Raw genomic sequence first — 11,069 nt, forward strand, 5'->3', positions numbered from 1 at the left:
CTTCCTTTCAGATTCCTCAGGAGGTATGTAGTCTCTGCTGAAGACTTCCAGCCTCCACATGGGCACCTCCTCTTGCACTGGAGAATTTAGCTGCCAGGAAGACTTCTTCCTTACTAATGATATCTCTTCTGGAGAGCTTTGCCCTTGAATCACAGGACCAATATCTCAAGTTCTGAATAACCATTTTCAAGGGACTGGGGCACAAGGATTTATTACAGATGTGTGACTCCGAGTCTTGATCTCATTTATACTTGTTGAAATTTGACTTCCAGGAAGTTTGTACAACCGAGGTCAGAATTTGTTTAGTTCAGGTGAAGGCAGAACAGGATCTCGGTACTCTAAAACTGAGAAAATGTAGCTAATATTGTTTAGAAGAAATGTCAAGCTCTGTGGATCTGTTACTTTTGCAGTTCTGAGCTGGGGCTCCTGGTAATGAACAAGCCCTGCTCAACCTTCCCTAATCCCCCCAGATGTCAATACTGAGGAAAAGAGACTTTTCATTGCTGAAGAAAGAGACCCCAGGGGTGTCTGGAAGTAGGAATAGCCTATACTCATTACTGAGGTCCAGCAGCCTATGCTGCCAATTTTTCCTTGTCTTTTCAGCCCTTTTTTCTCTCTCAGTAAATGAATGTGTGGCCATGTAGCAATTAACTGTGTTCTTTTAGCAGCCTTGCAAATGCAAAGGGAAAATGAATTTTATATATTGGAGAAGATATGGATCTGTCTTCTTAACTTTTGCAGTTCCACTTAGCTTAATATTGAGTGAGGGGAAAGGATGGGGCGGTGAATAAACACCAAATTCAATCTTATCTCAGAACAAAAGAGGGAAAACCCCATATTTTTCTACATTTTACAACAGAAAAACAGAATGATTATACAACATTTGGTAAGATCTTTGTGTGCTCTGGTCTTAGACAGACAGAAACCTTATCCCTAAGCAATGCTTCCCATCCTGCATCAGCCACACAGCACTTTTTGTGTGTCACTGAGTCACACTTTTTGAAAGACATCTTTGTGGAGCAAAAGTCATGAATAGGAGTTTTATAGCAGGGATGTTGTTCTTAGACCACTGTTCCTTTTATGTCAGTGTTTTATTTTATGAACTGTGCAATGTTTAACTTCCTAAAGAGTATATTACTATTAGGGAAAATTTAAGTACTGTTTTCCACAAAATCCAAATGAATCTCCCTAGTATTACTAATAGAAGTTGGGTGAATCACCTAATGGGACCCCAAAAGTCTCACCCTTGTGACTACTATTTTGTCCTATTTACTATTCCTTTCTGTCTGTTTAAAGAAACCAGAGACTACAGTTCCTATGCAATTAGGAGATTTATTCCATACCATAAATTGCTGAAAAATATTCTGAAAATTAAATTTGTCGTCAAGCAGCCCATGAAAGCAAAAAAAAGCTCAATGCACAGATAATTTACAGTGTAGTAATTTGATCAGATATGAGCACACATTATGATACTTTTATTTATTTTATGGTTATAAGTGTAAAAAGGCATGTGAAAAGATAATCTTTATAGAGGAAGATATTTGCCCCTTCTAATTATCTGCCTTTTTCCCATGAAAGAACCCTGGTGGTTTTCTTTTGTGCCATCCCTGGCGGATTTATTAGCTTACGCAAAGAAAAGCTTGAGGTGGCTTCGAAGCACTGAAATTGAAATTGGGTGGCTGGCTTACCAGGGAGCTGCCAAAGGGTTTCTAAGGAGAACACATTCCCCACAGCTGGAGGACAGCACAGATGTGCATGCAGGCCGTGCTTTCTTTGCAAGGCACCAACCAGCAGCCCGGACCGACCCCTACATGAACCTGCGCGAGGTGTCCAGGCGCATGACGCTGCCCCGGGGACAGTATCTCATTGTGCCCTCCACCTTTGAGCCCTACAAGAATGGGGAGTTCTGCCTGCGAGTTTTTGCTGAGAAACAGGCTAAATCACAGTGAGTATCTTCCCTGACCCCCCCGCCCCGCCCTCTGCTGGGGAGGCACACAGAGGAGAAGGTCAGGTGTTGCACCCACACCCTGGGCTTGATCTTTTGTCTTAACCAGCAAAACAGGCCCATTTCCACAACCCTTTTTCTTCCATGGTCTACCAGGGTGGCCACACATCCACGGCAGACTCATGGCTCTTCAGAGCTGTCCACTAAGCACTCAGCTGGGAACAAGATCCCTCAGCTCTGTCAAGGAGAAGTTCCCACAATTAAGGAGTGCAGGATTTGAAAGCATGATGATGATGAGATGGTTTTAAAAAGGTTATATCAATAGCAGCCATTGGATGAAGAAACAGGAGTCTGGATGGAAGACAAGAATAGCAAGGCTGGATTTCCTGTGGGAAATACCTTCAAAGAGTTGGGGCAGGCAGAGGTGGGATGGGGAGCATGGGAAGCAGGAAACCCAGGGGCTTGTTCTGTACTTTTGTTAACGCCTTGTAGTTAAACAGCTTTTTTTTTTTTTTTTTTCCCAATTATTTTAAAGGCAAGACTTTAAAGTAGACTCATAATTTCTGGTTGTTTAATTTTTTTCTTTTTTTCCTTAGGATGATGAGTGATGAGGTGTCTGCAAGACCATATGAGGTTAGATGCCCTAACTGGGCAGAGTTTTCCTTCATAATATGGGAGTAAAACAGGGGCAAGATTTTTATTTCTCACCTAGCTGGGGTTACAGAATGTTTTTATGCTGAGGAGGAGTATTTTTTGCTCATGGAGATTTTTTACATATATCCGTATTTTAGTTTCATGTTCATTTTCATGTACCTAGGCCACATGGCACAGAAACCTCACCCTTGTAGACCTCACCCTTGGAACACATTCGATTGTCCTTACCTCCAGCATGGGTAGGAGAAGGTGGAGAGGGCACATTTCCATAGAAACAAATGGTCTTCCTGAAGCCTGCAAGAAGCTGCAAAAGGCTTCCAAGGAGCTGCTGAATTGCTCTGGCCAAGTGCAGCAACACTTTCACTGTGGCTATTCTCTAAAACTGTCTTGGTAATAGAACAAAACTTTCTCATCAGCCTTAGGAAGTATTTGCTGCCAAACTAAGCCAGTCCCTGGCTGATCATGACTTAAGTAGTGCCTCTGTTTTGCCATTGCTGCAGAGCAAGTGCTCATTTTCTGTTGATGTAAATAAGCCCCTGTAAAGCGTCTTTATAATATCCACTCTCTAAAGCTCACTTTCTAAAGCCAGCTTGTTAACCACACTCTTGGACATCCCTTTCCTCTAGCCTCATGTCGATAACAAAGATGTAGATGATGAGTTCAAGACTCTGTTCCAAAAGCTCTCTGGAGAGGTAAGTGGATTAAAGTGAACAAAAAAGACCGAGACCTCTCTGTTATGATTATACAAATATTTGACTTGCCGATTCCTTTTACTGTCTGTTCAAAAAACCCAAGTATTTCTCCCCTTTTATTAACTCACAGCTTCAGTTCAATTTATTTTACAATAGAGAATATTTTTTTATATTGTTCCTCTTATTGGTGCAAAATGTGATTTTTTTTCCCCTTGGTAAGGCAAGGCAGGGAATAACTTTGAAAATAGGGGTGATAGGAGTGAGGACTGTGAAAATATTATCCCATGGTGAAATAAATTACCTGTGGAGTTATCATATAATTCTGACAATTGCTTGGCTGGCCAATTCCTTCCTTTTTGTTTAGCCACAGGAATCGGGAAACTGTTGGTTGGGCTTTTTCTCTACTTAATGTATTTGAAACACAGTATCTACAAAGCCCTGCTGCATTATCCTGTGGCTGTCGTGTCAGTTTTCCTCTTAATGAGCAGGTAGCCACTGCTATTGGAAAGGGAAAACATCTTTTTAGTTAGGAAGACCTTTCTAAGTTTTGAGAGAGCAATTTTAGAATTGTTTGGTTATTGTTTCCATAAGCTGTGAAAATCTCAGATGTTCTCCTGAACCTTTTTATTCAGCCAAACCTTTTAAAAAGTTGCCATTTACTGGGTCACGTCACCATAGCACCTAACAAACCACTTATTTCCCGGCTGAATGTCTAGGAAATATGGTTTTGAAGATTTTCTCCCTGTGATATCTGAAACTAAATGTGAAGGATTAGAAAAAAATTAAGGGTTTACATGCCTTAGATTTGGAAGGGAAATAGTTTCTGGATGTCTGGCAGCAAATTAATATAGCTTGTTTCAAATAATTTTTGTGTTAACACCTAAAGTATGTTTTGTTTTCTGTCCAGGACTGTGAAGTGACTGCAACTGAACTTCAAAGGATCCTAAACCAGGTTTTGGCAAAGAGTAAGTGATATTATGTACTTCCCATTGGATGGAGCTGAGAGTGGGATCTATGCTAACAAAACCCAGCTCTGTCAGCTAAGGCCGATGAAAAACTGAGTTTGTGTCTGGTCCCAGATGAGTTTCTCCTGGCTTGTTGAACATCTGAATATGGGGTGGGGTGGAAATACTGCCTTCCCTTCCAAATGCTGCCAGCAGATGTTCTGCAGGGGAACAACATTCCCTGTACTTTTCTGGGAGGACCACCATGGGCAATATTATTATGCTGCTGCATGACTTCTGTGGACAGATAGAGGCTTGTCACCACCAAAACCAGTAACATCCCCTTCCACTGTGAAAAAAAAAGCTGTATGGATCAACTGAAAGGACATAGTGGAAGAAATGGCAGAGCATTTACTTTGCTGCCAAGATTTTAAGGTGGTTGGTATCTCCCACCTTGTCTGCAGAAAAATATTTGTCTTAAAGTATTTCTGACTTGGACTTTTATATTTCCTTTTTGTACAGGAAAGGATGTTAAAAGTGATGGATTCAACATTAACACTTGCAGGGAGATGATCAGCCTTTTAGATGTATCCTTTGAATATCGTTTTGTCACCTTTAAAATTTCTGGATCTCTTATGCAAAACTTCCTGACAAGCTGGGCTAAGTTTACACTTCAATTGTCCAGGCACATGGCTGGGGGCAAAAAATTCAGCCGAGTGTCTCTATCAGCTCAAGGTGGCAGAAACCTGAACCATTTAATCATCAACTGCTTCTCTCACCTGCTCTGCATCTCTCATTGCTTAAACATTTTCCTAAACATAGTGGGGAGAAGAAGCAGGGCCTTTCTGCCTGGCTGCACCCGTGCAGTTCCAGGTGCATGCACAGCGTGCTTGGCAGGATGCAGCTTTTGAGCACATCCTCAGCTGCTGTCTTGGAGTCAGGTCCTGCTTACAGAGCACCGAGCTCACAGCAGCAGGGACAGGCTGAGCCTGTTCCCAGGGGAAGCCTACGAGTACAGGCTGTGCCTGCCTCTCTTCTGCATAGCTGGGAGGACACTTGGGAGCTTGTAAGGTTTGAGTAACCAAGGGAAAAGGAGAGATCAACACCTCTGCCCAGGTTTGAGTAGCCAAAGGAAAAGGAGAGGTCAAGACCTCTGCCCAGTGCTCCTTTGGTCTGGGAGGGTAAAGAGCCATGCTGCCAGCATCTCGCTGGTGTTGGTGTCATGGCATGGCCATATTGAGGCCAGCAGGGATTCACTGTGGATCTTGCGGATAACTGGCTGTCAGGAGAAGTGATGCCATTGCCCTGCACTCCCCAGGCTCCCAAGCCTAATGGGATAACTCAGTAAGTGCAAGGTCATAGCATCCAAATCCCTGTTTTTGCATAATTTTCCTTTGGAAGGGATGTCCAAGGCCCTGAAGGACATGGGAGAAGACTCTGTAGACTGCTACTGAGTCTCCACTTGCAGTTCCTGCCTCTGGTTTCTAACAATTGTCTGCTGCAAGGCCAGGCCCTTTTTCCCCTAAGGACTCTAACCTACTGTTAAGTGTACAAAATGTGAGTGGTTTTAATCATGCTTATGTATTAAGCAATCCCATATATCATTCCTTGAGAGTGAGGATAGCCTAGAAATTCTTGGCATGCCTTTAGCCAAGCAAATGTAAAGCTGGGGGCATGTCTGTGGGAGATGGAGATGCATTACAAACAAGAACTAAACTGGCATTAAGATGACACTGTGATGAGTGATTTGTTTTTACCAGAACTGATTGCTCCTCAGTTTTGTTAGGGATAAAGGAATCCTGATTTTTGAACCACGCCTTAACATGGTCCAGACCGATGGGACCGGCACCTTGGGACTCATAGAATTCAAGACACTTTGGATGAAGATTCAAAACTATTTGGTAACATAACATTTCTAACTCTATCCCCTTCCCTCCCCTCTCATCTCTGAAGTACAGATCCAGAACTGAGATAGAGTTAAACCCTCACAGGCAGATACACTTGGAAGCCTTCCTTCTCAGGGCTGGAGTTTGTTCCAGGGCTCTGAAACACCTCTCACTCAACAGGGCACAAGCAAATCCTCTTTCACCTTGGCCCCATCACTCTTCATAATTTGCAATACCTTATGGAAAGACAGATTAACTCTCTTTGATTGTTGGCAAAGACAGTTCTCTCTGCTGCCCGCTCTACTAAAGCTCATATGAACATATCTCGGCTGTTGCAATATGTTGCATTGCTGGCTGAGCATAAGCAAACACAAGAAACATATTTTTAGGACCTACAAAAAACTGGCTTTGTATTTTTGAAATCTTATAGAAGTGCTGAATTATTTTTCTGGCAGAGGATTTAATATCCCAAGAAGTTCACCCAGAATCAAGCAGTCTAAAGGAAGGTCAGATTTGGACCTTCTTGGTGTGACCCCATCCCTTTCAGACAAGCCTGCTGCCACCATACTTGATGTTGTTCAGCACAGAGCATCTGCCCTGGAGTTCCATGAAGAAATGTTGGGTTCATGAAGACCCAGCTTGTCAGAAAAGCAAGCCCTGAGACCCAAATCCAGTATTAATTGTGGGTCTGGGTGGCTTCTAATGCTGGATAATAAACCTGCTGGCAGTAGGAAGCATCTGTCATCTTGTCTGAAATATTAAGCAAGATGGACTTGGTCTGTTGCAGTATTTGCCAAATGATAGGATGTTTTCCTCAATGGCCTGTCTGCCACCATGTAATAAGAAGGCAGGCAAGCTGCCAGCCCATGGGAATGTGTTTCCCGCTCTGCCTGACTTGCCAGGAGCTGCTTGAAATGTTTCCCTTGCTCATTAATGTTTCGAAGAGTAGGAGCATGTGCTTTTAGGGGCAGTCCCTGTCCCAGCCATCAGTGGGCACAGCAGTGACAATATGAACATGGCAAAGGTAGGAATGATTAGCTGGCACTGATTAGCTACATGAGCAGGGAGCATGGCAGGGCATGGGCTGCAGGGTGGGCCTAGAGGAGCCCTCTGAGTAGCTCATTCTGGCTTGTAGCCCCTGATGAGACCTGTGTTACCACGTTTTCATGGCTGCTGTGAGCCAGCTGTGCAAGCCCAGCCTGCCTCCCTGTGCCCATGGCATTGCTGCGGGGGCACAGGCTGAAATGCCCTCTCCCATTCTCTCCTTCCCCTCTGCCACAGGCAATCTACAAGAAAGTGGACAGTGACTACTCTGGTACCATCGACTCTCATGAGATGCGAAATGCCCTCAGAGAGGCAGGTGAGTGTTCTGCTTGGGGACACCATCGGATCACCAAACATTGGGACTACAGTGGAGCATTTTAATGGCTTTTCCTCTCTCCTGCCACCTAGATCACAGCATTGCCAGTGCCATTCTCCCTTCCTGACAGTCACACACTGCTACATCCTTTTGCTGTTACATACATCAAACCCCATCCTCTGTTCTGCATTATGAACTACTGGTACTTTTGTCCATGCTGTGACCATTGCTTATCCACCTGATTATTACTTGCTCTATTTTTGGCCTCATTATTTCCTAATCTACTTTTCCTCTTTCAGAGCTATGCCTAAACCCTCTTTTTCCTTCATTTCCTCCCACCACCTTTCCCTCCTCTAGAGAAGGTGCAAGCCTGATCAAGGCATGCCCCAACGATGCCCTCTCTGATGTGTTCACTTTTGGAGCAGAGCTTGCCAGCTAAGGGGCATCTGGAGGAGCACTGCTTTTTTGATTTGTCTTGTGCTTAGAGGATTTTATGTGAATGATCCAGAGATAGAAATAGCATGAATATGGGCCTGAATAGAGCCCAATGTGTTATGTGAGCAATTGGCTCTGCTGCAATCACTGTTATTCAGCTGCAGTGCCAAGACTCGCTAATTAGGGGTTTATCTGGGGAACATAGGACTGGTTATGCTGTGAAACAATGTGAAATATGCAGTCTGACAAAATGCTGTGGGAGAACTCTATGCCTCTCTTCACGCAGCACAATGGGCTTTGGAAAGGACCCACAGAGGTGGGTGTGGGAGTCCAACAGACCTTCTGGGAGGAATGGTTCTGTCCTTCAACCTGCAGCTGCAGCAGTCCATGGATAAGTCACATCCAAGACAGCATATTAACCTGCTGTGTCACTGACTCCCATGCTCTCCTGGCCCTCAGGTTTCAGGCTCAACGATGAGGTGCAGCACAGCATCGTCACCCGCTACGCCTGCAGCACCAAGCTGACCATCGACTTCGATGGCTTTGTGGCCTGCATGATCCGCCTGGAGACCCTGTTCAGTGAGTGCCCAAGGGCAGTTCCTGAAAACTTCGGGGTTGCCTTAGGTGTTTGGTGTCTTTTAGCTGTGAACATAGCAAATTGCATGGAAAGGTCAGGGTGCCAGCAAAATTGTGTCTGTTGGAGAAAGCAGCAGAGGAATAGCAAAAGCCTTTCTGTCTGGATGACCATGGGGAATAGAGGACATGTTTCCATAACACACCATTCTCTTGTGCTTTAGAGTCATCAGCAACTTATGGTCAGTGCTCTGGCCCCCACATTGTCCTATCTCTGACAAATGGGACATTTATCACTTGCAATCCTTACTCAGACCTGATTTACAGGTTTGTCCCTGGATCATGCCAGATGCCACCGCATCAGATTTCAGAGTGGTCCTGCTGCCAGCTCCCATTTTGCTGCTGTAGATCTATTCCACCCCATGAAGCACCTTAGAAATTATTTGTAAGAAGAAAGAACAGCTGTAATATTGTCTTACAGAACCAGTCTAAATTTCCAGTAGATCATGGCAAGAAGCCCGACCTTTACATTTTGTCAGACAGTGATTCTCTACATGCCAAACTCCGTGGTTTATATCCAGTTTTTTTTCCCCACTCTTCTACATTTCAGAAGTGTTCCATCTCCTGGACAAAGACAAGAATGGAGTCATCCAGATCTCTCTGCCTGAGGTAAGGCTGGTCAGATTGAAATACCACCTGATCCAACTGCAGCAATAGACCACATTAAAATACATTTATTTAAAATCACTATTATAAGTCATTTAATCACTATTACAAGAGAAACACAGTAGTGATTCAAAGGGCAAGTTTGTTTACGTGAAAACGTTCTACAGCCCACAAGGCCAGTCTGAATCGTAGAATGAACTTTTACCTTTATACCAGCAAAAGAGTAAAGATACCTTCACAACTCCCAAGGCTGATTGCGAAGATGCTTACACAGTGCATTTCGCTGTCTCTTTTTAGAGGGCAGTGGTCAATTCATTAGAAAACACACAGCAGGGAACTCTTCTTGTCTGGCAGAGAATGTACCGATCAACCTGCCAGAATTAGAAGAAACCTTTTAAGATACCAGGTCTGTTCTTCCCCCCGCATTGTTTTTAATGCAAATTTTTCCTGTTGAAGCTGTTGTAAAAGCAATCAGCCTGAGCCTTCCCTTTGCAGAATACAAATATATCTCAGGAAACAGCTGGAAGGAGCCCCAAGAGGTCCATCCAATTAGTCCTCTCAGCTGAAGACTGGCTCGAAGGGAGGAGGATGGCTAGGAAGCCCTGTGACCCTCAGTCACAGTTGAATCTGGCTGAAACTGTACATTGTGTACTTCTACCCTAGAGTTTTTCAAGGTTGAAAGTTGAAGCTTTCTCCAGCTTGCCCTGTAGAACTCATCTTCCTTTGGAAGAGACCCCACTTGCAATGTTTGAGGCTGATCCTGGTAATAGATTTCCCTGAAGTCCCAGAGCAGATGGATCCTACACGTATAAGAGATTAAAATGCAGCTCCAGCCTTTCCCAGGTTGTTCTCCCAGAGGCATGGAAGAGTTCCCCAGTGGCATCCTGTAGACCTTCCAGATGCCCTGACTCCTTGTTCTGTTTCTCCCTCAGTGGCTGTGCTGCACACTGGTTTGAAACACGGTCAATCAATTCAGCAGAGACCTCTGAGGCTCTTCTGAGCATGAAACCGCTTGTTTGGCATCTCCTTGTTGTGAAAAACAGAAAGAGAAACTTGTTTTTATTCCTGGCAAGTTACTTTAAGCCAATAAAAATGATCTCCTGTCAGTTATAAAATAAATGCATTCTTAAACAAACAAATAAACAAACCCAAGACTGACCTCCTTCACTTTTCCTGCCCAAAGAGTATTGCTCTGTGCCATGCTGAAATCTCATCAATTTTGACTTTGCACAGATGGACCCAGGTGGCTTTGTTTTGACTTCTGACTGTGGAGCAAAGTTCAGCAGTGTTCAAAATCCTGGAAGGGATCTCCACTGCTGCAACATCCAGCATATGTTTTATTCCATGCCCAAGAGTGTGGGCAAAATTTATGTTGCTGCCCTGGCAACTTCCCTTCCCAGACAATTGTCCGCTTTGGCTGTTTCAAGTGTCTGCAGAAGCTGAGGGTGAGGAGCTCAGAGGCAGATGCGGAAGCACAGAGGATTTGGGCATAGACACAATCATGAGGATGAACTGGGAATCAGGAAAATGTGATGGCACTCCTCCACAAGTCTCGGCTCAGTCCTCCAGGAGGAGGAGAGAGGATGGAAGGTCATATGCAATTTTCTGCAGTTGTTTCAGCTGAGATCTTCTCCTGTGAATGCTTGTCCATATGCATGCCCAAAGATGGGATTTGGAGCTTTAGTTTAGTGAGTGACTGGAGCTCAGAAGCTCATGAAGGCAAGAAACAAAAAATGCACATGTAGGGGGTCTAGGAGCCTGAGTATGCGAGGGATGTGCTAATGTGGATTGTGACTTAAAGAAGAAACTGAAGCTAACTGGCTTCAGCTGTCTTAAACTTTGCACTGGCTCACAGTGCTGTGCTTTTCTAGGAACATTTGTCCTCTTAAGAAAAGCTCCTCTCTACCTTAAATT

General features: G+C 44.2%; 1 protein-coding gene across 1 annotated transcript in view; it reads left to right on the forward strand.

Annotated features, from left to right (window-relative positions):
• Positions 1-10,314, forward strand: part of CAPN8 (calpain 8) — a 29,597-nt gene extending 19,283 nt beyond the window's left edge. Inside the window, 11 exon segments of the mRNA XM_017730169.1 lie at positions 12-23; positions 1,734-1,945; positions 2,542-2,578; positions 3,226-3,291; positions 4,199-4,256; positions 4,758-4,822; positions 6,068-6,136; positions 7,403-7,481; positions 8,376-8,495; positions 9,100-9,158; positions 10,088-10,314. Coding sequence (XP_017585658.1) covers positions 12-23; positions 1,734-1,945; positions 2,542-2,578; positions 3,226-3,291; positions 4,199-4,256; positions 4,758-4,822; positions 6,068-6,136; positions 7,403-7,481; positions 8,376-8,495; positions 9,100-9,158; positions 10,088-10,111 — 801 coding nt within the window. The 3' untranslated portion in view covers positions 10,112-10,314.
• Positions 10,315-11,069: the final 755 nt, after the last annotated feature.

The sequence above is a fragment of the Corvus brachyrhynchos genome, unplaced genomic scaffold, assembly GCF_000691975.1.
Source record: "Corvus brachyrhynchos isolate BGI_N302 unplaced genomic scaffold, ASM69197v1 scaffold101, whole genome shotgun sequence".
Classification (NCBI taxonomy): Eukaryota; Metazoa; Chordata; class Aves; order Passeriformes; family Corvidae; genus Corvus; species Corvus brachyrhynchos.